At 43.4% G+C, this 26,982-nt stretch overlaps 1 protein-coding gene across 10 annotated transcripts in view; it reads left to right on the top strand.

Moving 5' to 3' along the window:
• BOLL (boule RNA binding protein) overlaps positions 1-26,982 on the top strand; it is a 1,385,263-nt gene that overhangs the window by 300,453 nt on the left and 1,057,828 nt on the right. For all 10 annotated transcript variants that reach the window (XR_013608667.1, XR_013608668.1, XR_013608669.1 and 7 more), the window contains one exon: positions 2,760-2,814. Coding sequence is in view for 7 of the 10 variants with exons in the window: in XM_078680450.1 (XP_078536576.1) it covers positions 2,760-2,814 (55 nt within the window). In the remaining 3 variants the exon portion in view is untranslated. The remainder of the gene's footprint in view (positions 1-2,759; positions 2,815-26,982) is intronic.

The following is a 26,982-nucleotide window of genomic DNA, read 5'->3' as shown; positions in this document are numbered from 1 at the left end:
GCTGTCTCATTTGCGATAGTGATTTGAAGATGGCCGTCCAAAACTGAACAATCCTAGGGCAAGTCCATGTCAAGTGAGGGAAGTCTGCATAAGTTCTGTTACATTTGCAAAAAGTGTGGGGATGGGAGTGGTTAATAGCGTGGAGCTTAGCCAGGGTCATGTATGCTCTCCAAAGGAATTGAAAATGTAACAACTTATGCCTGCTATTCAGTGAAACTCCCCTAGTCTGCGCACAGCAGAAGGCCCATTGGTCATCTAGGATGTGATGACCACGGTCTGACTCCCAGGCCGCTCTAACCTTGCTGTCATGGCACGGGATTAGGGTCATGCAAGCCTTATATAGTTTGGAGGTCAGTCGAGTCCCGTCTGGGGCAAATATGAGAAGGGAAAGAGTTGGAAGGACTGAGGTTCGAGAGGGTATTCTGTAATTTTGGCTTGCATCGCTCTGTGCACCCTGGCGAATATAAACTGGTCCATGAAGGTCAAACCAGTCAATCCCACGCCCTCTGCATTCTCAAATACTTGCCCCCCCAGGTAACAAGTCGCAAAATTTTGCCATGGAATGGGATTTAAGCACCCTCAAGACCAAGGTCTCATCCGTAATAGGGAGCCATGGGTTGTGTGCTAGAGGGATGTCGGAGGAGTACAGGGAGCCATGTCCAGTGATCCGCAAGAGTTTGCGCCATGCCCAACTCTTGGTGGACACAGTCTTGATATCCCTGGGGTCGCAGGGAAAGCCTTGGGGTAGTATGGCCGAAAGGGGAGTCTGGAGCACTCGGGCCTAGTATAGGGAATGCGGGCATCTGGATGATACCAAGAATAGGAAAAACTGGCCTGTGCGACCAGATAATACATTCTAAAGTCTGGAGCAACGAGCCCTTCCTTTTCGTATGATAAAGTCATGGTGTCCCACCATATCCTGGGTCCTTTGACCCCCTCAGGCGAGCCGAATAAGATGGGCGCGGAGGGATTTAAAAAGCTATCTGGGAGCGGGATGGGAATATTGTGGAACATATATAAAAACTTCGGGAGCACAATCCTCTTCATGAGAGCAATCCCACAAGACGTAGAAAGTGGGAGCCGCAGCCAGCGCTCTATCTGCGCTTCAAGGTTATGCATAGCTGTGCCGTAATTGAGCCTTGTAGGAAGGAACAGGAGTGTGACCCATAAACCAATCGGGATTGGGGTTCAGAAGTTTAAAGGAAAAACAATATCCCAACAGGTATGAATAGAAAGACAATTTATATTGCATGCACAAGGCATTACAACAGTCAAGGAAAGGAGACGCTTATGCACAGAAGTTCGAATTACAAAAATGATCTTTAGTCTCTTAATATTCAATTCATATCAAGACAAATTCATGCCACAGAGAATATGTACAGAACATAAATGGACAATTCAAATGACAACCGATAAAACTTGGTGCTCAATATATACAAGTGATAAGTGGCGACGCAAGTGAAATAGGTGAACAACGATAAACGGCGCAAGGTGAGCAAAGTGAAATATATACACAGTGATTAGCTCAACAATGCCTTGTGCAGTAATTGAGCCTTAGCATATGTATACCTAGATACCTGACCGACTCTTCACACCATGCCAGTGGGATCTCCCGGTCCCATTCAGTGGTGCTGGTAGTCAAAGGGAACAGAACAGACTCCAGTTCATACTTTCCTGGGACTCTCCAATCCTTCTACCCCAAGAACTTTTTCTCCTGAAGGATCCCCAGGGCGCTCCAAACCCTCGAGTCCAACAAGGGCTGATGCCCTTGGTAGCAAGGCAGATTTCAGGCATCGTTGGAGCCTGCTTCATCCGCGGACTCATCTACTGTATCCTCTTAGTTGTCCTGTAAAAGAGGGATCTCTGGGGGGGTAGGTTGTGATCTCCCGTTTGGCCTGGCCTGGCCAGAAACACCTTCTTTAGGCTGCCAAAGGCTCCCAGATCCAGGCTCGAGGTGCTTTTGCGCTTTTGAGGGTGCTGGGCTTGACAATCAAATGCATATTACATAATGCGACGTTCAAATGGCCCCATGGCAGCAGAAACTGCTAGGTGGACAGATGCGTCCAAAAGTCGTCATCTAGGAGGATAACTTAGATGTATTCCTACTCTGTGTACGCATCCAGGGTGAGAATGAGGACAAAACCAGGTAAATATACCGAAAAAATATGGAAGATATGAGGGGAAAAACCACCCCAAGCGCTCTATGCGCTAATAGTGGCACCACAGGTCAGGGGTTAACTTTGGGCGTGAGTGAAATCACTAATTTTTGGTACACCAAATGTGGAAAAACATGGAAAAAAGAAACTGCTTAACAGCCAGTGCTCTCACGTGCCACATGTATAAACAATACTAGCGCAGCGCCACCTATTAATAACCAGAAAATTGTACAAATATAGACAGGATGCCTCCCGCCCTGATGAGCGAGAGGAAAACAGTACTTAGCTTGCTGGAGAGCAGGAAAGAAAGAGGAAAGGTATTAGCAACAGCACGCCCTCGAGGACCCTGAACACTGCTGATTGGTGGACTGTGTACGACCTATGAACTACACGAACCATGGGACTTGTAGTTTTTTGTTATGAATGTTGAAGTTGCTGCAGTATGGAAATAAAAGAAAGATGAGCCTAATCCTCGCCTACGCGTCCTTGATAGAGTTGAAACTTTCTGTTATGAGTACTAGAAAATGTTTCATTAAGACTCAAAAATCCATTGAACAAGAAGTATATTTGTTGGAGCTTTAGTATATTTCACTTTTTTCATAGATATGGCTTCATCACCTTTGAGTCTCAAGATGATGCACAAAGGATTTTACTGGAGGTAATTATAGTGTTAGATTTCTAATTATTTTTTTCAACAGTGATGTTGTTATTACATGTTGTTAAACAAAATACAGCCAGCAGGTTAGAAGTCATAGCATCAGTGTGGTATTAAGAGTCTTTTCTTACTTTCCATCTTTGATGGTTCATGTAGTTAAGCCTAGTAGAATTGTGTATGTCATAAGTGGCACTAAATGATGCAATGAGAATGTTTGATGTTATGTATTCTTATTGAAGACAGTTGTACTTGGGACAGCTTAGATGCTTTCCCTGTGGCTCCAGTGGGTCAGTTATTTGTACACGTAATAAAGTGTCTTTATTTAACTTATTTGGATTGCTGAATTTTTACATTGGCGACGAGGACTATTCTTATTAAGACCCACTGGATTATTTAAAAAAAATAATTGGGATATTTTCGGCGTTTTGACCACTTGTGAGATTCAAAGGACTTGATGCCACTTCTATTTCTATCTTATTCAAATTTGATTTATCTTCGATTGAATTGAGATCATCTACACGGTATTGTTTGATATTTACCTTTTAATGGGATTTGGGAAGTCTTCAACCAATACTGAATTGCCGTTTGGTTCAACGATGGTGCGGAGTTCAAGCGCGTGAGTTTAATGTTCGCAGCATTGCTTGTCTGCAGAACGAGCGTCTTCAACGTCAGAGCGCAGCTGCGTTTCAAGTGTCAGCAGCACTGCGTTCCAGTGACGTGAAGGCGTTACCACGTCTTGACGTTAGTAGCGGCCATATTGAGGAACTTTGGATTCTGATTTTATCGCGTTGCCTGGAAACCGTCATTTCAAGGGCTGCCACCGAAGCGGTTGAGGCTGGATACAAATTCAGCATTATTTTCATTGATTTATGAAGGTTTGGCATATTTGAAATACCTGCGCATTTCCAGTGATGCGCACACTATTATTGTTGAAGGTACCATGCCTGTATTTACAAGTGCACTTTCAGTGATGTGCACAATATTCTGAATTCTTGGAGTCATTCTTTAAACGCACATTCAGTGATGTGCACACTTACTTACTTTCTGAGACTAATTATTTAATTCTACTGCACATTCAGTGATGTGCATACTTAATATGTTCTACACTTGATCTTGTTCTATCTACATTGAGTTTAAAAACAAGTTCTGTTTAGCACATTTAATGTAAGTTTAAAAACAAGTTCTGTTTAGCACATTTAATGTAAGCACTTTTTAGTGTTTTATTCTTCAGACTCTTTAAAGTTATTTATTTTAACTTTAAAGAAAAATCTTTATAGAGATTTTAGTGATTTTTTTTTTTTATTAATTTGTTTTATTAGAATTCAACATGGCTAATTCACAAATATGCAATCTACCCACAATTTTCTTAGAAATCCCAGGTAAGCCAAAATTAATTTGGAGGAATTGGTTTGAATCCTTTGAAAAGTATATTATAGCTCTTGATGGTACTAAATTTTCATCTGAGAGATTGAAAGCCATATTATTTAGTTTTTTGGGAACTGCAGCAATTGAAATTTAAAAAAATGTGGTTCCCATTGCACTGCCTATTGGAGGAGGTGAAGGTGAAGGTGAAGTCTGGAACGTATATAAAGAGGCTGTAGCTAGACTGGAGAAACAATTTCAAGAGGAGCCCAATGTTTTGATTGAAAGGCATGCTTTTCATAAGAGGAAGCAGTCGTCTGATGAGACTGTGGAAGAGTAAGTTGCTGCATTAAGAGTTTTGGCGGCTAATTATGATTATGGAGCCAATGTTGACTATTTCATAAGAGATCAATTTGTTTTCAACTGTGAATCTAAGAAAGTTCAAGAAAGACTTCTCGCCTGTCGTAATCCTACTTTGAGTGAAGTTTTAGATTTGGCTAAAGGGATTGAGAGGTCTATATTATCATCTAAGGTCATTTCAGCAGAGGATTCCAAACACAGCTGTATTTCATTCATTCATTTGATAACTTTATTTCGGTCATTGACCATAAAAGTGCAGATAAAATACATACAAGCACGGTGATAAAATCCATGAATACAAGCAGTTAAAAGGTTATTAAACAACAAAGTTTATCAAACGTTATCAAGGGGGAGTAAAAGGGAAAAAGGATAATAAAGGGGGGTTTGCTCCAATTAGGTCCTTATCAGAAAGGTGGTCCTTCTACGCCACATGCCGTGTAAGAAGCGGGAAACAGCAAACACAATGGGAGGGAAGGTATCGTATGTTAAAATTCTGCAAGCCTGTACACATTGCCTAAGTCCCAAGTTTCTGCACAGTGGGGCCAACCAGCATTTCCGTATTTTGCTATACGCCGGGCAGAAGAACAGGACATGGACGATATCTTCTGTGCTGTTATTACATGCTGGACAACTTCCCTCATTTGAGATAGTCCATTTGGAGGTCAGCACCCTAATGGCAAGCAGCCATGCCTCAGTTGGATATATAGTTTTCTCGCAAGAGGAGGCCGCACTAGATCTAAGAATTCCTCCTTCTTGGGCACAGTTTTCACCTGCAGGAATTCAGTTGTTAGCCTGCCCAGAGTTGGCGAGCTGTGTAACGTGTTGAGGCTGTGGTTTCTCAAGATAGCCAACACTTCTGACCTCTGGATCCAAGGACAGCTCTCCCCCGGGGACTCCCACAATTGACGCAAGCGAATTTGGTATAGCAGGACCTTGATGTGGGATAGCCAGGGTATATTTTTATTCTTGAGCTGCCCCCAGACTGCTGAAAATTTCGCTCTGTAATCAACAAGTTCCGGTACAGTCCAGAGCCTTCTCCAGTAGAGCAAGGGTCGTGCGGCTATCAGATCTTTTATGGACTCAAGGCCCATATCTAGCCGCAACGGTATGAGAGGGGTGCTTTGGGGTAAGCCTACCAAATTTCTCATGAAAGCTTGTTCCACCTTTAGCAGACTCAGTACGTTCTTGTGGCCCCATAGTTCTGCCCCATACGTAGCTGCTGACCTGGTCTGGGCTCTATAAGTTTCAAGAACGGAGGCGACTGGCTTAAATGGTGAAGTTTTATGAAATTTCCCAATCCCCCCTGTAATCTGTGAAAGTCTCAGAGCAGATCTAGTAACCTGGTGACCCCAGTCAAAGTCTTCAGTTAGCATGACACCCAGGTAAACAAAGGTTTTCACCCGCTCAAGTGGGGTGCCATTCAAGACAGGGTTCGGGCGGGTCTGCCTAGGGGGATTGAAAACCATAAACTTGGTTTTATCCAAGTTAACCTCCAATCCCCTTGAGGCACAAATGGGTTGAAAACCCATTCAGAACCCGCTGGATGCCTGTTGATGTTCGGGATAACAGCAAAGTGTCGTCCGCGAACATCAGAGCAGGCACCCTTCCAGTAGCCAAGTACGGGGCATCGTTATCCCTAACTCCATCCAATTCATCTATCAAGCCATTAACATGAAGGCTGAAGAGTGTAGGGGCAAGGGCACCACCCTGGCGTACACCCCTGGTTACTGAGAAGGGGGCCGAGAGTTTGCCGTTCCTTTCACACCTGACCTGGGCAAAGTTCCCCGCATGGAGCCGGATCAAGACATCAAGTAAATAGGATGTGAGGCCTAGTTCTTCCATTACGCTCCATAATTTCTCTCTGGGCACAAGATCAAAGGCGGCCCGCAGGTCCACAAAAACAAGGTAGAGGCTGCCACCCTCTACTCTTGCAGTTTTCCAAAAAAGGACCTGCAGCCTAAAGATCTGGTCCAGGGTCGAGATGCCCGATCTAAATCCGGCTTGGAAGGTGGTCAGTATTTTGTGTTCCTCTATCCAGCCCAGTATCCTATCCAGTAGAATCCGGCCCATTAGTTTTTGGGTAGTGTCTAGAAGACTAATGGGCCTTTAATTGGATGGGGATAACGGGCAGCCCTTCTTGTAAATTGGGACGATCTCAGCTCCCAACCAAGTTTCCGGTAACTTGGAACCCCAAAGGATGGCATTAAACAGGACTACAAGATACGGGGTCCAGATTTTGGGCTGGGAGCGAAAGAGGTCACCAGATAGTTTGTCAAGGCCTGGGGCTTTGTTTGGGAGCAATCTTTCTATAGCGGACTCCACTTCCTTGAGGGAAATACTCTCTAGGTTTTGAAAGGAAGTCATCACCCGATCGTCCAACGGGCCCCTCCGATGACCCAGGCCCGAGGCCCCCGACAGTCGATGCTCGTGCGGGGGTTCTGGGGCCGGGGAGGTCTGAAGGGTCCTATCTGCCCCTGACAACCGGGCCTGTCTATAATACGCATCAACACCAGTCTCCGGGCTTGTGTAAAGAGCTGCGAAGTGTGACTCCCATACTGAGGGGGCTACATTTGGGAAATTAACCTCCCCCACCCCTTTTGTACCAGCATTAATTAGAGCCCCAAATAATTTAGCATCCTTTAAAAAGGAGCGCTTGTCTCAATTCTTCCCACCTGGCTTCCTCCCACTCTCTCTTGCCCCTGGTGATCTCCTTTTTGTACCGCTGTCTAGTTGCCCTAATTAATGGCATATCTTTGGATTTTATTGCTGCAAAAAGGTCCCTTTTTAACTTTCTTGCAGGTACAGTCGAACCAAGGGTGCGACCTAGGAATGCTTTGTTTGTTTCTACTAACTGGGTAGAGTACCTCCCCTAGTGTCATAGCTAGTTGCGTATGTATTTGTACGGGTTGCCGGCAAGAAGCCGGCTCGCCCATCTCGCTTATATAGGGAATTGCTTTCTGGTATATTTTTGCGATGTTAGTGGGAGAATTCGCAAAGTGCGGCCATTTTACCCTTTTCCTGTTGTTAGTTACCGTGAGAGGTGTTCTCACCATGGCTAGGTCTGGGGCAAGATTTGTGAGACCAAAAGACCCAGCCTTAAGGGTTAGAACCAAGGCATTATGATCACTATCATGCCTTGGTACAACCCTAAATTCTTTCAGTCTATCCCAGTGTTTTGCCTTCATCATGATGTAATCTATGAAGGAGGTATGATTTGCCCTATTGTAGGTGACTACTCCTGGACGGTCGGGATCCAATCTCCCATTGCACGACCGCATAGACGTTGCAAGGGTGAAGGATTTTATCTGGAGCACCAGCGGTGTCCATGCTCTCACTGGGGTGATCTTCGGGTCTGGGATATGCCAGAATGAGTCTGCCTCGTCATGTTCGCTAGCCTCCATGCTACCTCGAATTGGCAGTTAAAATCACCACCCAAGATTATTGCAATAGAGGGGTCCAAACCTTGGATAAATTGGTCAAGTGCTTTAATTGTATTTGATCCCTGCCCCTTTTTAACTAGCCTTGAGTAGATGTTTATTATGGCAACTTGTGGGTTACTTTGGGGTGTTAGTAGGACACACTGGACATCCAGGGAATTAGTTTGCACTTGTTTTGCCTGGATGCCCAAGTGGGTACCAATCCATATCGATAGTCCGCCGGAAGGGCGGCCTCTTCCTGTAGATACTGCTAGACTATCATAGGTTGCAAAGGCCGGGCTTTTGCTCTCCTCCATTGCCCAGGTCTCCTGCATAAGGCAGATATCGTGAGCAGCCATAAAAGAATGCCACTCTGGTGTGTGCAATTTATTTTTTAGCCCGGCTATGTTCCAGGAGATTATTTTTAAACAACCTTCCTCTGGTTTGTCTAAGCCTTGAGATTCCCTCCCTCCATTTACAGGGGGGGTATCCAGGTTCCCCTTTTCTCTGGTCCCCTCCTTCTCCAAAGAGTAAAAAAAACTTGGTAAAAACGTTATTGTTTGATTAATTAAAATCATTACAATCATCCGTTTATAGCATCACAGAGTATTAAAAGTAGCATTCATTTGAGGTTATATAAAAAACAACGAAATAAAATTAATTCACATGATTTTAGCAACTTATTAGTCATTTAAAAAAAGGACACTTGGGAGCCGTTATTGTCCCGTATGAGTTAGCGTCTACTAAAACATGAACACAAGGCGAAGCCAGAATTATGAAGATACATAGTTGGCACTGCTAAAAACACCAATCTGTCAAAACAGTAAGAACACTACGTATGATGACTTAATGATCCCGAGACGCATAGTGTCCGTAAATTGTCTATATAAAGAAAGAATGCAGCCTCGAGCGGCTGCTATTTCACGGTACGTAGGGGTAGAGCATCCCATTTAATGTTGACCATTGTTTACTTGTTGGCGTTTCCGGTTGAAAATCTTGTTGCTGCTCTTGTCATGAACTTGGTAAACCGAATGTTAAGCATTGGGTTGTCCGGGTTCATTGACGCGAGTATGGCTTGTCTGCATGTACGTATGCCCAGTTTGTTCCATTCGCTTTTTAACATGGACTTCCAGCCGTCGAGAAGTACTGGACAGTGACATGCCACATGCTCGATTGATTCCTTGTCACTACCACACCCCCTGCACGCTACCTCGGTATTTGCACGTTTCCAGCTCGGCAGATGGTACAAGAATGTCCATTTGCCCATTCTGAGGGCCATGAATCTTTTTTTCCATAACACGGAGTAGGTGCATGACAGGTATGGGGCCATGACCCCTGGCTTAAACCATGGAATGATTGCCCAGGCGTGCTTACGTTTAGCAAGTTGAGCTCTGTCCGAGTGAAAGGACCAGAGGCGAACATTTCTCTTTATATAGATTTTGAGTGCCTGCTGTGATGGATTCAAATTCCAAATTTCCTCCGAGTCCATGAGTTTTAATGAGTCATGTAAATAGCGCCGGTATGTTCCACCTAGCTGACCAACGGAAATTTCCTGCCACAGGAGGGCCTCCAGGCTTCCTTTTCTTGAACTACGCAGCTTATTGCACAGCCGAATGACTGCTCCTGCCCCTGCCGTGTGGTGGTCTTGAAGGCCCAACTCAAGGCGTATTTGAGCAGGGGATGAGGATTTCGGCAGGTTCAACGCTTGTTTGAATGTTCTTGTTGTTATTTTATTCACAAGACTGTTGTCCTTCCCTTGCATAATCTCCTGGCCGTAGGTAAGAAAGACAGTGATTTTTGCCTTCATGACAGTTATGAGAGGGGTCAAGGATGGCCCAGAGAGTTGTCTGGCCAGTGTCCTGAATGCAACCTGGATAGACAGAGCTTTAGCTTCTACCTCATCTCTATGTTTAGAGAAGGAGCCCCTTCTGTCCATGTGGACCCCCCAGGTACTTATAAGTGTTAACTTTTTCTACCTTCTTACCATTGTATAACCAACCGCCGCCTCTGTATTTCCTTGACCCAAAAGTGATTGCCCTTGTCTTCGTTAGATTCAGTTCTAATTTGTTTCTGATGGTGTAAAGGGACAATTGATCAAGGAGTCTTTGTAAGCCAACCCTGGTGTGGCTCAGCAGAACCAGGTCGTCTGCATACAATAGGTTACTAACTCTTACCCTAGCGATTTTTGGTGGATGAGAGTTAACCTCATTGAGTGACTTTGACAGGTCAGAAATAAAGAGGTTGAAAAGAAGAGGCGCTAACACGCAGCCTTGTTTCACTCCGCGTGATGTTAATACTTTCCTTGATGTGTGTGATCCGTCCCCAAGTTTTATGCGGATCCAGGTATTGGTGTGGAGCGCAATTATGGCTCATAGCAATGTTGGAGGAATCCCCCATTTCCGTAGTTTGAGCCATAATAGGCTTCGAGGCACACGATCAAAGGCGGCCTTAAAGTCCACGAAACAGGCATGTATGAACATTTCGGAGGCAACCGTTTTGTCCATCAGGATCGATATTGCGAGTAAGTTGGTTATTGTGCCTGATTTTTGTACGAATCCTGTCTGGTTAAAAGGTATTCGGTGTTTTTTTGTTGCCCAGGATGCCAGGTCGTGAAGGAGCAGTTTGGCGTAGTATTTCGATTCTACATCCAATAGTGTGATCATACTGTAGTTTTTTGGGTCTGATCTCTTACCTCCCTTGAAAATTGGATGTATAATGGCGCCGCGCCATGATTCGGGTAGTTCGGAATTAGACCAGCAGTGGGAAAAAAGGGGTGAGAGTTGATGGGCCCAGAATTCCGTGTCTTGCTTAAACAGCGCCTGTGGTAGGCCATTCGGCCCTGGGGCTCCGTCAGCGCGACCCTCTGTTATAGCCCGTGCTGTTTTATCCCTCGTAATTCTCGGATTTGTAAATGCGTTGTCTGATAGTTCTAAAATCTGAAACGAGGATTTAGTGTTGAATGCCTGTGGAGTTCTTGAGTTACGTTCAACTAATTTGTTTGATTGAACCGCATCTGTATTGTCCGGCGCTCGGTAGCGATTGAGTTGTTGAGCCATTGCCGGTAAGTTGACGAGTGAGCCGGCTTTTTTCTCTTGCTCTTCAAAATGCGCTGTTAAATAAAGTACCCATTCGGCTTCGGAGATGTTGGCGCTGCTTAGTCCTCCTTGCTTGTGTATTTTGGAATTTAGGATTGACCAGAAAGCTTTTGGATTATGACTTTTGTTCGCGTGCAACAATTTTTCCCAGAACTGTTCAGAGCGTTTATTTTTTTCGTGAAAAAGTGCTTTCTGGGCGGCTTTGTACTTATTAAATGTATGGGCTTCCCCGGGGTACCTACGGACTTGTCGTAGCGTGCTATTACGTTTTGATTTTAGTTCCTTGATTTTCATCTGTTCTCCAAAGAGTAAAGTATTGAGTCGTCCCCTGTAATGGTGAATGTAACCTTTTCTTCCACTGCACACTGAACCTATTCCACTGTGAAGGAGGTGTGTAGGATTATGTAGAAACAAATCCTCCCCAAATGTTGGCCTATATTGCATTCTGCTTGTTGGTGAGTGGATCCCCCTGTTATAGTGGATCCCGTTGGGGGTAGGGTAGAAGAATGATAAATGTAATGGGCATATTTGGGAATTTGATCTGCGATAGGGGGCATTACAGATGTAATCCACAGCGGAGGTGTCCCTAAAGTTTATTATTACAACGTCTCCTGACACTGTTTTAGGTCCCCTCCCTATCCAGTCTATTCTTCTAACTGCCAGTATTTCCCCTAAAACATTTGGAGGTAAGGGTCTGTTAGTGCTTAATCATTGAATGCACTTATTTCTAAGGTCTTTCTCCTTTTCTCTTTTCCCATCACTTAGAACTGGGACTCCTGTAAGGGCTACCACATATGGTTGTGCTTCCGGGGGTAGGTTGACTATTGGTAACTGGCAGGAAGAGGCTTTGGGTGGAACATTCCTGTTAGTTAAAATACTAGTTTTACTTTCATTTTCACCCCCTTTGGTTTGAATCAGTTTTATCCAAATTGGCAATAGAATTTCCCACTCACACTCGGGTTTGGCCATGTGCATTACTATTAGGTGGGAGGGATGGTGAGATATGTGTAGACTCAGTGTGGGTTATTGATATTACTGGGTTTTTAGTCTGTTTTAAGGTGTTTTTTTGTAGAGCAACCCTATCACTAGGCATACTATTAAGTCTGCCACCACAATCAGAAACAGATAAGGATGCAGGGTTTCCCAGGGGATTTACTGAGTTTGTTATCCCTGCCCCCTTATTATTTAAGATAGAGGATAATCTGTCGAGCTTTGACACCAGGGGTTTAATGTGAGTAACAATAGTCCGTTCCAGGCATGCTTGCAAATCAGCCACCAAGTTAGTGACCCAGCACGGAATTCCTAGATTCGGATGAGACGAATTGGGGTCACCAGGTTTTGATTGGTCGAGTTCTTTTTGCCCGATTTTTTTGGGGGGCTCTTTCTTTCTCCTGGGGCGTGGTTTACCTACTGAGGGAGTTTTCCTGGGGGGGCTGGGGGTCAAAACAATAGGTGAATCCTCTACAACTACAGGGGTCTCTATGGATACCTGTGCACAGGGCAGTTGTACATAAGATGATGTTAAATAGGAGTTTTGATCCAGGATGTCAGTTGCATTAACTGAACATTCACCCTCCTGACTTTGCAGTGATAGAATGGGTGTGATTGATAGCCTTCTCTCAGTGTTTTCGATTACTGTAACCACAACCCCAATAGTTTTTTGTAACATCTTATCGATCGTTTTAAGGTAGGAAGATGCTGTGGTACTGCCGCTTGCAGTCTAGTGTTTGGTCGTGTAGCTGCTGGAGTTTGCGTTTTTTCCCCATTTTACTCATTCTAATGGGATCAGTAGTACTAGGTGGGGATAGAATAAAGCAGCAAAAGCCCAATCAGATAGGCTATCTCCCTTAAGGTTGCAGAGTAAATTGCTGGTGTAGTGCGTTTTAGGCCGGGGGAATTAAATCCAAGTAACAGTACCTTTTATGGATTGTCCTCACCTAGAGATTGTCCTTGGCAGAAGAAAGGGGGGTGGCCCGTCCCGTCCTCTTCCGTTCACTGACGGCCACAGACGGCCCGCCCTTTGGCCGGGTTTAGCCCGGCGCACGCCCGCGCGCGATCCCGCGACGCGGGGGCTGCAGTGATTTTAAAGCGCCTACGGGCGCCAAGCAGGCAGAGTCACTTCCGGTGCTGGGGCGCTGGGGAGCTTGGTAGTTGTGGTCTCCCTCCGCTCAGCGGCCGCAGGATGACGTGCTGCGGCGGCGGGAGGGAGACACGGCAAAGCAACAGAGTCACCAAGGGATTAGGGGGCCAAGCAAAGCAGCAGCACAGGTACGCGATGCCCCCAAAAATTTTACCGCACCACCCGCTCCACCGGGGCTGCAGTGATTTTAAAGCGCCTCCGGGCGCCAAGCAGGCAGAGTCACTTCCGGTGCTGGGGCGCTGGGGAGCCTGGTAGTTGTGGTCTCCCTCCGCTCAGCGGCCGCAGGATGACGTGCTGCGGCGGCGGGAGGGAGACACGGCAAAGCAACAGAGTCACCAAGGGATTAGGGGGCCAAGCAAAGCAGCAGCACAGGTACATGATGCCCCCAAACAATTTCACCGCACCACTGTATTTCATCTTCAGTTCCACCTGTGTGTACAGTACAATCTTCTAACAAGGCTTCTGTAAAACAAAACACTAAACAAAGTAAACTTTATCTTGTTTCAGATGTGGTGCAAAAACACATTTAGCCAATAATCCTAGTTGTCCGGCGTTAAAGAAGATATGTACTAATTGTAGTAGGGTGGGGCACTTTTCTTCAGTTTGCCATGTACCAAAGAAAGTTTCTAAATTTTCTAATTCAAATGTAAACAGTATTGATGTGGTGGAGGATGAGTTACAAAACATGTTATTGACTATATATGATGATGTTTTTGATTATTCTGTCAACAACATCAATCTTCCATTCAAAGCACCTTTATGCACTGTGTTGGTTGGTGAAGTCGCTTTTGAAGCAATGGCAGATTCGGATTCGCCGATTTACCATTTTGTCTGATGTGTTCTTCAATGAAAATTGGAAAAATGTAAAGCTTAAGAGTTCAGATGTGAATCCCAAAGCATTTGGAAATTTTGATATTTCAATGTTAGGATATTTTGAAGATTCTTTAGAATTTGAAGGTAGAAGGATCTTTACAAAAATGTATGTTGCAATTGAAGGTAAGAATATTGTGGGGTGGTTTGATTTGGGTAGATTGGGAGTTAATCTATGTCCAGGTTCTGACCGTCCTCTACAATTAAGGAAATGTGACGTCAACAATATTTCTATGGAAAAGTTCAGTGTAGAAATGATTTTAAAAAACATAGTGATATTTTTAAAAATGAAGTTGGTCAATTCAAAGGTTACATGCACAAGATCAAACTCAAAAAATATGCTGTTCCGGTGCAACATAAAGTAAGAATGGTTCCACTCGGGGTTCGACAGAAACTTAAAGAACATCTAGATTCTTTGTGTTTGGAAGGTATTATTGAACCTACAGACAGTTCAGAATGGGGTTCTGCTATTGTTATAGCACTTAAGAAAAATCAAGATCTAAGATTGTGTGTGGACCTTACGTCCCTTAATAAAAATATTGTAGTTGATACATATTCTTTACCTCGTAGTCAAGATATGTTAACAGCTGTCAATGGAACCACAATTTTCTCGGTAATAGATCTTAAATCTGCATACCATCAAGTACTTTTGGATGAATCATCCAAAGATTTGACTACGTTTACTACACCTTTTGGTTTATACAGATTTTTGAGGATGCCATTTGGGCTGGCATCAGCAGCTAACGTTTTCCAAAAGCTGATTGAAAATTTGTTTCAAGGTATTAAAGGAGTTCAGTCATTTCAAGATGACATTTTGATTTTTGCTGAGACATTGTAGTATGTTTATCTAGGTACCTGAATCGATATTCCTATTCTTTGCCCTTGTGTGGTTATAAATCAATAATATCCCTACAACGGCATAGAAACCCTTTTCATAATTCAGTCATAGCGCATGCTGTCACATTAAGCAAGCCTATTCCTCCAGCCCCCTAGAAAGCACACCGAGTTCTCTAAACAAAACCAAGCCTCCAGCAACCTGGGAAATCCCCCTTGCCGTTGTTTTGATTTCATCCTAGAACTCCTGTAAAGCACTGTAAGAAAGACCAGTTCTTAGTGACATCTTTATTGATGTCTTATGTCCAGCCCTACGTCAAACCCGGCACCTTTCAGGTATAAATATACCAACGTTGCCTTAAGCAAACACACGGTGGTGATGAATCTGGAGCAGCTACAACTTGCCTGAGAGCCCAGCTGATGCGAGAGCCCACGGACGCTGCCCCTCCCTTTTGACGCGCTGAGAAAGACGCTGTCTTTTCTCTTGCCGAGAAATCCAGCCTCTGGCGTTTCTAGCTTACCCTTGCGGGTGACTGGGATACCGAGTGCCGAGAGAGAGATACCAGCCCTCCTGCCTTTTAATACCCAGGTACTGAACTGACTAAACCCTTACAGAGAATTCTTGAGTCAGATTCTTGGCAAAACAAACTTAACTTAAACTGCTACTTACTTACTCCTTCCCACGTATTAGGCTTAGGTCAGGTACACCGGGGTAGCCGTAGTTAGAAGCACCAGTTGAGTACGATTAGTCAATGTATATATGTATGTATCTATTTTATCCATTTTAAAGTATCATATGGCTAAGAAACCATATCAATGCTTTTACAGTATTATTTCATAATCCTGCTTTTACTGTATGCACTTTACTTAACTATAAATATTGCAATTGTAGCAATTCATTTCTCTTGTATGAGTAAAGAGACTGCTCAATAAATAACACCTTTTATTGAAAACGCCCGTCTCTCTTTTTCTCTGCAATCTGGTGAAACTAAGTACGCACCTTTGACTGAGTGAAATAGCTGTCTTTTGTTTTCGCACAACTCTAGAGATATACTCTTAATCAGGGAGAGCAAAGTTGTCATGTTTTATGGTTGTCAGAAACTAAATCCCTTCTTGTCTATCCAGGGAGGTTAAACTCCGCCTCGCTTATTCGAGAACGTTTCTAGTGAACTCTGAGCTAGCTGGCAAAAAACTTAAGTCTAATATAGTCAGTAGAGACCTAGTTAACCTCAGTCCTACGTCTACACTACTGAAGATATTATTCCAATGCGCAGAGCCTATTGGGACTATAGGAACTACACTACATGGCGCCCAACGTTTGGTAAGGCGATAAATCTAACGCAAGACGTTAGAGTAACTCAGTCGTGCTTTTTCACACAGACCCTTTCTCCCGTAAATACTCCAAAGACGTCTGGAGTGGATCAAAGGTTAAAATCCGCCGGAACTTAGTAGAAAGAGATTTCTATGTATAGTTTTTGGTTTATTCAACGTTGAAGGATACAGTGTTCCAAAATATTGTGCACCTAATCTTTGTTTCCTTGAAACTTGATCTGCAACAAAAACCTTTCTGTCAGAAAAATGTCAGAAACTGCAGAAGAGAGGGAGGCAGCTAGAATAGCAGCTCGTCTCCTAGAGGATGACAATAGTCTCCTGCAGACCGACCAGGATGCAATACTCATCCCGGTCAACATAAGAAAAACTATAACTATTAAACTTATAGAAAATGGACTGACATAGAGAGGTGGTACAGTCATATTCGTAATTGAGGCACATGAATATCGGCAGACAGAGGTATTCTATTCATGGATAAACTTTCCAGCAGCAAACGCTGTCACACATGAATTCCACTATTACAAAATAGAGGAACCACCGGATGATTACACTCCTTTCGAGGAGGTGGAAATCCCATTAAAATACCAAGAGCACCTGCTCTGGTTTAAAGGCGCCCTAAAACATAATAATCACATCACCAGGCTCGGTCCACTAGGTAGACCAGGAGCAACATGGCCGGTTCTAGCCAGCTACACACCACATCCCGACATCGAAAAAATGTCAGTACCAGAACTTTTAGCACAGTTAAAACAACTGATTAAAATACATAGACAATTAGTCCAATATGTAATGCGGACTTCAACAGTCCAACCAGCTATTAACATTCCACAGCTGACCCCTCATCAGGGGAACACAAACAAAATTACACCACAGAACATACAATCATGTCTGGGTAAAGTACCCGCAAAACGGGAACAAATTCCATTCTGATTAGCACAAAAAATCACTCAAATAGAGGCAGTATTTCCGGATACTACCCCTACTGAGAAACACAGAATTCTGACTATCTGTCTTCCAATGGGGATCACACCACATGTAGAGGACTGTGACACTTGGGCACAGTTTTTGCTTCCATTTACACAAAAACACATGGTGTTCCGTCCATGGCGGTAATACCAGATGTGCTAAGACAGATTCAAAACGAATACGGTCCAGAACCTGCTTTAACTCTGGGTATGAAATTACTTCAAGCTGGTCTCGGCTATATTATTAGCCAACATAAAAGGGGAAGCAGCATCTGTGTTGATCCGCCAGAAATTGAAAGAAACAGATATAGCAGAACAACCATTTGAACTTGCCAGAATCATAGAAAAATCCTATGAAGAGCTAGGAAGAGATAGTTTGGGTGGGAAACCAGTAAAACCCCAACTAACTGAAAATCCTGAAAAGATATTTATTAAAAATAATCTAAACACTCCAAAAAAGAGCTGGGATGGAAATAAACAATCCACTCCCAAAGAAAAAAGATTCCAGTCCAGAGGAAGGTCTCCTCGGCGGAGAGAAATATCTCCGGACCAAGGACACAAGTCTCCCCGGAGGGAGCCCTCTGGGAAAAGATACAACCTTAGAAATAGGGATAATCTAAAGAAACCTGATAGATATCAAGATATTGATACACGTCCCTCTCGATCTTTTCAGACTTCCTCGCAGAAATCGGAAAGAAGAGTACGGTCAGAACACAGGGAAGAGCACGTCAAGTCCAAAGACAAAGAACCTGCTCATCAAAGTAAAAAATTACAATTTTCAAAAAAGAAGGTAGACAGTATTAAAATAATCAAACATGCCGAGGATCCTGAGGACACAACTGAAAAACGGAGAGTGGGCTTAGACAATGCTAGACAGCGCAGCAGAAGTGAGCATAGCTCGCAAGATCCTGATGAATCATCTGGAGACAGTGGACACGAATGAATTCCTTTTAGGTGTAAACTGCAGATACCAGAGTTAGCAAACCTCATAAAATATACGAAATAACATTACGTATAGAGGGAGATAAGACTAGGAAAATAAGGGGTCTATTTTGTGATTATCTCTCCAAAGGCTATGACATCCTTTTAGCTGAAAAAGACTGGCCACCGGAGTTTGTCAGAGAGTGCCCTCATGGCGAAGAAATGATTATGCCTGCCTTCTCAAATCACATTCCAATTCATAAAAAATATACACTTGCAAGAAAGTGGGCAGTAGCCCAAGCTCCTGCATTATATAAAAACCATGTTGGATGGGATGAGGACTCTCCTCCTCACAAAATCCAGTTAAAATGTCAACCAACTGCACAGAGACAGTACCCAATTAAGCAAGAAGCTAAGAAACAGGTCAGGGAGATCTTAGATCAAATTGAATACCAGGGGGTGATTGAAACTTGCACCTCACAAATGAACAATCCTTTGTTTCCTGTCTCCAAGCCAGATGAATCATATCGTCTAGTTTTGGACTACAGACATCTAAACTCATGTTGCAAAACTTTTGCAGTACAAAACTCACATAGTGCAGCACCAATGAATAACATCGTGCGCAAAAAATACAAAACAACATTAGACATCTCTAATGGATTCTTTTGTCAAAACATAGCACCTGAAAGCAGGTATTTGACCGCTTTCTCAATAATGGGTTTGCAGAAAAAATTCTGTTGACTCCCACAGGGGTTCAAGAACAGCCCAGGATTATTCTCAGCCAGAGTAACAGAGTTACTACAAATGTATGATGATGAGGCATTATCTTATGTCGATGACATCTATCTAACAGATGATGACTTGGATACTCACTTGAAAAGAGTGAACACCATAATACTTGGGTTCGCAGCAGAGGGTTACAAATTCAACTTTAAAAAGTCACGAATTGCCCATCTAACTGTCCTGTTTTTAGGATATGAATTATCAAGTGAAGGCAAAAGCCTGGCAGACAATTTCTTAGAGAAATGTGCTGTAATCCAAGCACAAAGAACGCTGAAAAACTTACAATCAATTCTAGGTTTCCTGAATTTCGGAAGAACTTACATTCTAAATTATGCAGAGAGGGTTAAACCTCTCTATGAACTAATAAAACCAGATTTTAAAACAATCAATTGGACTCAAAAACACACAGAAATTTTGAGATCATTGCAAACAGACATGTTAGCTAAAACAAAATTGCAAACACGCGATAACACACGCAACCTTGTGATCCGGGTCATCCCAGGAAGATGCGGATTCACATACCTAACCTCTAATGAGGGAGAAACGGTACCAATAGCATACAAATCACATTTGTACACAGAAGCTGAAAAAACATTCAGTATTAAGGAAAACATTGTACATGCGGTTCAAACAGCTGTAGCAAAAGAAAGAGACCAAGCCGAAGGCAGACGGATTACTGTTATAACAGCAGAATCAGCCTTTGAGGCATTAACAAGCCCATGTAATTTAACTACCGTGGCATTAAATCCAAAATGGATACAATGGGAAAATTCTCTTGCTACAGACAAAGTGAAATACTATTTTGGCCCAAACTTGAAAAAAATCAAAAAAATCTAGAATATGAAAGAGAATATCCTCTGCCAATCGACATTCGGCCCATACAACAGTACGCCTGTGTAATATATACAGACAGATATACACAACCCTCAGTTTGGGGAAAACAAGCCTACAACGCCACATGCGAGATTGTTAAATACGTGTGGCGCGGAGGTAAATTGAGACCTCTGGTAACAAAATCACACTCTGTAGAAAACAATTCAGATAAACAAACTGAAGTAATAGCGTTAAAAATGGCGCTAGATAATGCCGATCGCGAATTCCCGACACTAATAGTGTGCGATTCATATTACTGCGTCAAATCATACAATAATGACTTGCAGAAATGGGTTCAAAACATTTACAAAGATGACACAGGTGCCACAATAAAGCAAAAATCGCTTTGGGAACAGGTAGTTCGTTTACAGAAAGAACTACCAAAGACTCACGTGATACATTCATTGAGTCATGAACGTGATGGCGTTCACGTTTCAGGGAATTCATTGGCTGAGACAGCCACAGCGGAAGCAACTAAGCAGGCTTCCGTAGCTACAAAAAAGCGTTCAGGAAAATACGTAGACGGGGAAACGATGCTGGCGGTAAAAACGTCATCAAAAGGCGACTGTGCAGCACTACCCGTCAACTATCCACTCAATTATACACACATAATCGATGCAAACTCCGTTCCTTTTGCTCAAATCCCTGGAGTGGGGGATAGGGTAATTCCAAACACGCACAGGAGAAACTTATTAATAGCAGACACACATATGGGTGAGGGTCTGAGACACCTTAAGATTAAGGAATCTCTGAAAGAATTACAATCAATATACTGGTGGCCAGAAATGAGCCTGCAAAACTACAAATTTGCATTTTACTGTCAAAACTGCAACAGAGATCGCAGTGGCGAACTGCCCGGAGTATTACCATTGCCCTTCTTTTAAATATCATAAGAATATAAATACAAAAAACCCAGAAAAAATGCGTCCCATTAATATTATTAAAGAGACTAGTTTCACTTAAAATGTAGACCCCAGCTCTCGGCTGACGTCTGAACTGTTATAAAAGATTTGCGAGTCTATAGCGGCATAGACGCAATTGGCATGCTACATTCTGACCAGGATCCTGCTTTTAGCTCTCGAGCTTATAAGGAGGCCATGACCAGCATGGGCATTGCATTGCGGTAATCTTATCACTTCCTTCCTGAGGGAAATGGGATGGTGGAAAGAAAAAACCGAGACATATAGCAATCTATAACGGCAAAGGTATTAGGTTCGGGGGTTGGGTGGGTCAAACATTTAATAAGTGTCCAACGTAGTCTTAACAATCTGCCAAGAAATTCTCTAAAAGGTTTCAGTCCGTACGAACTATTGTTCGGGACTAGAATGCATATCCAGGACCTCGATAGTCAGACTTCAGTGATAGAAGGAAAATGCTTTGATATCAAAGATCGTTTGGCTATTTTACAGGACTTAAATGAAACAAGAAAAGACCTGAGCAACATAAAGTTGAAACAACAGCCAACAGCCACTGAAGAGAAACCACCTGTCCCAGCAAGGCCTCTCTGGATTCCAAAGATTGGGGATCTGGTCAGAGAGAAAATCGCGGTGAAGAGCAGGGAATAAAGGAAAGCAGAGAGAAAAAATAAAAAATAAAAAAACATATTAAGCTCAATGAGGTTGAGTTGCGTTGTTTGTAGGATAACAAGTTTTATCAATTATCCAAGGTATTTTCAGTTCATATGTTCAATGCGCCTGTATCCAATCTAGCAAAGGTGCCCAGATTTTCATGCCTCTCTGCCGAATATTACGCCCCTTTTGTTTATAAATGGCTACCTCTAGGTTACATGTCACAAGTAGTCTAGCTTTCCATTGGGAGAAGGATGGTGGGATGGGGTCGAGCCAAGCTGATGCGACACATAGTCGAAAGATTGCCATTGCCACGAAGATCACCCCTTGCACCTGTCTAGGACGTTCTTTATTAGTGATGCCCAGCATAATCTCTTCAGTTGATATGTTAATCCCCGCCCCGGTAATGTCCGATAGAAACCCCGATATTTCATTTATAATGTTTAATAGGGTATTACATGTGGCGAACATATGCACACTGTCCGCAGCAGGAAGTGCACATCGCGGGCAGGTAGTGCCCTTACCTGTCCCCCATTTAGAAATTTTATACGGTGTATAATATAGCGAAAAATATGTTTTATAAAACTGTGTCTGTAGTCTAAAGGACATTAAGTAGGTTAGAGATAGATCATATGCCAAAAGTGGAATGTTAGGTGAAACTTCTAGTTTAATTTGCCATGCCACCCGATGTTTATCCATATCATCTGGGAGTAAGGTATTAAAGCTTTCATAGATCTCACCAATTCTTGGTGGTTTGTTGTTACCCATATTTTCTATAATTTGGCAAATTTGAAATTTAATACGGCCACCCCCTTTTTTTAGCAAAAAATCTCTCACTTGAAGATATTTGAAAAAATCCCTGTTGAGGATGTTATAATCGTCTTTTAATTCATCGAATGATTTCATTCCCTGAACAGAGAAAAAACATCCATGTTGCGCTATCCCTAATGTACACCAATTCCGTATATAGGAGTCATGGAATATTTCTGGGAGATCTGAGTTCTGTAGAACCGGTGTATAGTGTGAAAATCGCACTATACCAAGTAGTTTTTTAACCTGTCCCCACACTTTCACAACATTTTTGATGGTTTTGAATTTCACCTTTTTAAGGTGATCATCGTTAACATGACGCCAGAGACAGCCATTGCTCCCATTCCCTAAGATGAGTTCTTGTGGTGTAGGAATACTCAGATCAACTGGGTTAGATTTTAAAAATCTTGTGCTATAATTCATAACTGAAGCCCAATAATAAAGCAAGAAATTAGGTAACGCCCACCCCCCACGCTCTCTAGGTAATGTGATCCATTTGAGTGCTCTCCGAGGTTTACTATAACCCCATAAAAATTGTGAGAACATTGAATCTATTTTCCTAAATACATGTGGTGGGAATTCCAAGCAAATTGCTCTAAAAAAATATAAAAATTTAGGAAAAAAACCCATCTTCACTACATTTGTTCTACCTCCGATAGATAAATGTAGATTATCTAAACGTGACAATTCTCTCTTGGTGTGTAGCATTAGTGGCTCCAGGTTGTTATTTACAATGTTCCCGACATTGGCACTAATACTAACACCCAAGTATGTTGCTTTATCAGTTATTCTTGGGTCTCTCATCCTAATCATATTATTAAGCACGAGCTGTGTCTTACTGGAATTTAGCTTATACCCCGAAGCTCTACCGAAATTCTGTGCTTCGTTTTCAATGAGATTCATAGCAGTTGTAGGATCCCCTGTTACAATTGCGATATCATCCGCATACGCTAAGCATTTTGTTTCTAAACCACGCACATTTATAGGGGTGATTAGTGCGTTTTTTTCGAGCCTATGTATGAACCCATCTATATATATGGCAAAAAGTAGGGGCGAGCAAGGGCACCCCTGTCGTGTCCCTCTCTTAATTTTAAAATTGTCGGTTAACTCCCCGTTGATCAATACCCTAGCACTGGGATCAACGTATAGCTGTTGAATTGCTGTAATATATTTCTCACCAATGCCTCAGTTTCGCATGGCGGCCCACAGGAACTTCCAGGAGACCCTATCAAACGCCTTCTCTGCGTCAAGCAGTATAAGCGCCATAGGGTCTCCTGTCGATCCCGTGTAGTCAAGAAGAAACTTATTTCCAAAGCACCAGGTTTAAAAACCTTTGATCCTCAAGGTAAATCGTATGTTACAGTGGATGCTAGTGCTATTGGTTTGGGTGCTGTTTTCACCCAGTTGGTAGATGGACGATGGACGAGAAAGAGTTATTTCATTCATTTCAAGAGCTATTCGTGGTGCTGAAAAACATTATAGTACTATTGAAAAAGAGGCTTTGGCCTGTGTTTGGGCAGTAGAGAAATTCAAGCGTTTCTTGTGGGGAAGACCTTTTATTCTTGTTACTGATCAAAACCCCCTTGTTTTTATGATGGGTGGTGTCAGGAGTGGAAAGGCGTCTTTTAGACTAGTGAGATTAATAGCCAGATTACAAGAGTACAATTTTGAAATTCAACATATTCCTGGGGGAAAAAATTTCACAGCGGACTATTTGTCAAGACTTCCACCTGTTGAGGAGTGTAACAATGAGACTAATGATCAACATGAGTGTGTTGTAGCTTTGGTTGATGCTATTGATTCTTTTAAATCTGCTATTATGGAGGAAGAGTGGATTGAGGCTATGGATAAGGATTTAATTCTTAATAAGGTGAAGCAGTTTGTTGTCAAAGGGTGGCCTCCTATAAAAAATTTAGAGGAGCATTTGAAGTGTTTTGCACAACTTGCTGATGAACTAAGTATTGAAATTGGTATTCTTTTGCGTCAGCATTTATTTGAACCTCCTGTGGGTTTGAGGAACAAACTTATGATGTTGGCTCATTCTGGTCATCCAGGAATCTCAGGTACTAAGAAAATTCTTAAAACTAGGTACTGGTGGCCAGGTATGGATGCTTGTGTTGAGAGACTTATTGACAATTGTTCTATTTGTGTGAAGGCTGACAAGCATTGGAAAGTTTCATCTTAACCTTTGTCTCTTCGTGAGGGTGCAGTCAGACCTTGGGAAGAAATTTCAATAGATTTTTCAGGGACTTTTGAATGTTTGGGTAAAGAAAAAAGATTTTCTATTGTTGTCATTGACAATTTTTCAAAATGGATCTATTACACATTTGTTGAACATCCAGTCACTGATGCAGTCATTGAGTTTTTGGAGAACATTTTCAGGATAGAGGGTGCACCCAATCTTATTTTATCTGATAATGGAGTGCAATTTGTTTCTAATAAAATGAAAGCATTTTTGAGGAAATTTGGTGTTAAATCTATAACCACTCCGTTATATTGTCCTAGGGCCAATGGTCAAGTGGAGATGGCAAATAGATTTATTAAGGAAGGAATCCAGGCAGCTTTAGAAAGTAATTTACATGTTTTGGAATTTTTTATAAAGAAAGGAAATACAGCTGGAAACCTCTAAAAATGATTCCTACATAGGAATGCAAGGCAAAGAGAAAAATCATTTGTAACACATTAGTGTCATTATGTTAGTCCAAACTACAGCCAATCAGGCGCCAGCACCCTCTAGAACCTTCTCCTCAGAAGCTCAAGCCCTCAGATTTTCTACTGCACGTCGTGTGAAGGGAGTCTCCCTGAGCTCTGCTCAGTTTTCAACTTTACTCATCTAGTTCCGGTGTTTATCTCAACATGTCAAGTAAGAAGTCTTTATTCAGACCTTGCTCTTCTTGTGGGAAGCTGTGCCTTTTTGAAAAGGACCCCCACCAGAAGTGTATCTACTGTTTATACCCTGATCATGAGGCTGCCAGCTGCAAGTTCTGTAGAACCTTTTCTACTAACTAAGACTCTTAAAGACCGGGAAGGCCGTCTTCTCCTTTGGCTGCAACGTCTTAAGGACAAGGATTCTGCACTGTCTGATGCAGAAAGTTTACAATCTGGTCTTTCCACAGCAGCTTCTAAGCGTGGTGGTGTTCAGGAGTCTCCATCTCCTTTCCTCAAAAAGCCTAAATTGGCCTTGACTCTGGCTCCTGTGGTGTCTTCTGCCACTCCTACCACTTCTACGCCCACGAGACCTGGCTCTCAGGCGTCTTCTGCAGCTTCTCGAGGTGTTTCCACGCCTCTTAAGGTTCCACCGTCGACGGGAGCGTCTACGAGCGTTCCGACGACGAGAACAGTATTGCCTGCATCTTCGACGACGACGCTAACTACCACTTCAGCCTTCTCGTCGCCGTCGACGATATCGCCGACAGCCTACACGTCGACGAGGGTTTCGTTGTCGTCTACACATGTTCCGTCGACGATTCCCATCTTCTCGACGACGAAGAAGAGAGAATCCTCGTCGACGGCAGACCCGAAGAGATCGTCGTCGACAACGACTCCGTCGACCAAGCTCTCGTCGACGAAGACACCGTCGGCCAAGCTCTCGTCGACGAAGACACCGTCGACCAAAGTCTCGTCGACGAAGACACCGTCGACCAAAGCCCCGTCGACGAAGACTCTGTCTACGGAGTCTCTACCAGCTTCGACGACGGCCCCGTCGACGACTTCGTATGCAGTGGATCGCCCGTCGACGATTACACTGTCGACGAAGACTACTCCAAAATTACCTTCGTCGTCAGCCAAGTCAGTCTCGTCGGCGTCAACAACGACGGCACCGTCGACGGCGGCACCGATTTCGTTTGCCTCTTTGCCGTTAGTGCCATTGAAGACTTCTCAACCTTCCCATCGTCGCACTGCGATTCCCTGCCAACAGATCTCTGATCCAGAGCCACAGCCACCTTCTCCGATGTTTGCAACTACATCTGAGCATGACACGTACTCGGAGCATGAAGGAGACACTTTTGGGGCGGCACATAGTCCCTCTGATTTAATAATTAAATGTCAAAACTCTGATTCTGACGACGATGGCGGAGACCGAGAGTCTCAGCAAGGAGTGCAGTTGGTCCAAGTTCCTATGGCTACCATTCCCTTAACCTTGATCTCTAATCTCCAACATATGCTGGATGATTACAACCGCTGTTTTCCAGCAACACCGCACACCACACCTATACAATCTCCTGCTCCTGTGTCACTACCTCCGCCTTCTTTGCCACCTGTCTTACCACCTACAACTTCGTCTCAAGTTCAGACGTCAATTCGAATCCATACCACTGTTTACCCGCAGGATGCGGATGATGAGGCGGTCCCAGAACGTGAGGACGGAGAGGTCCCTGACAACTCGGATGACGATGCAGGCGACAAGGATATGGCTGAATGGGATGATTATCGGGCACAGACGCCCTCTCCTCAGCCTGGGAACTCGGGTGAATCCCCACCTGTAGATATCGCCAGCTTCCACCTTTTAATGGATAAAGCGGCTCAGCGTTTCAAATTACCACGATCACAACGCGAGGAGGACTGTTTTCTTTATGATGTTAAAGATAAACCTTATAAGCAGGTACACACAATCCCTATCATCGATTTCGTTTGGAAGGAGGGAATTAAACTCATGAATACTCCTAACTCCTTACCTGCTCAAATACCGCGCCTTGAGAAAAAGTACAAGGCCCCAACTGGTTCTCCAGCTTGCCTGACTTCTCACCCCAAGCCGGACTCTGTGGTAACTCAGGCTGCACAGCGTAGAGCACGGAATCCAGCATCCCAAATCACAGCCCCTCCGGATAGAGAGGGTCGACG

This window comes from Lissotriton helveticus, chromosome 3_1, assembly GCF_964261635.1.
Source record: "Lissotriton helveticus chromosome 3_1, aLisHel1.1, whole genome shotgun sequence".
In the NCBI taxonomy this organism is placed as follows: domain Eukaryota; kingdom Metazoa; phylum Chordata; class Amphibia; order Caudata; family Salamandridae; genus Lissotriton; species Lissotriton helveticus.
Note: the sequence above shows the minus strand (reverse complement) of the source record. Positions and strands in the feature narration are given on the sequence as shown.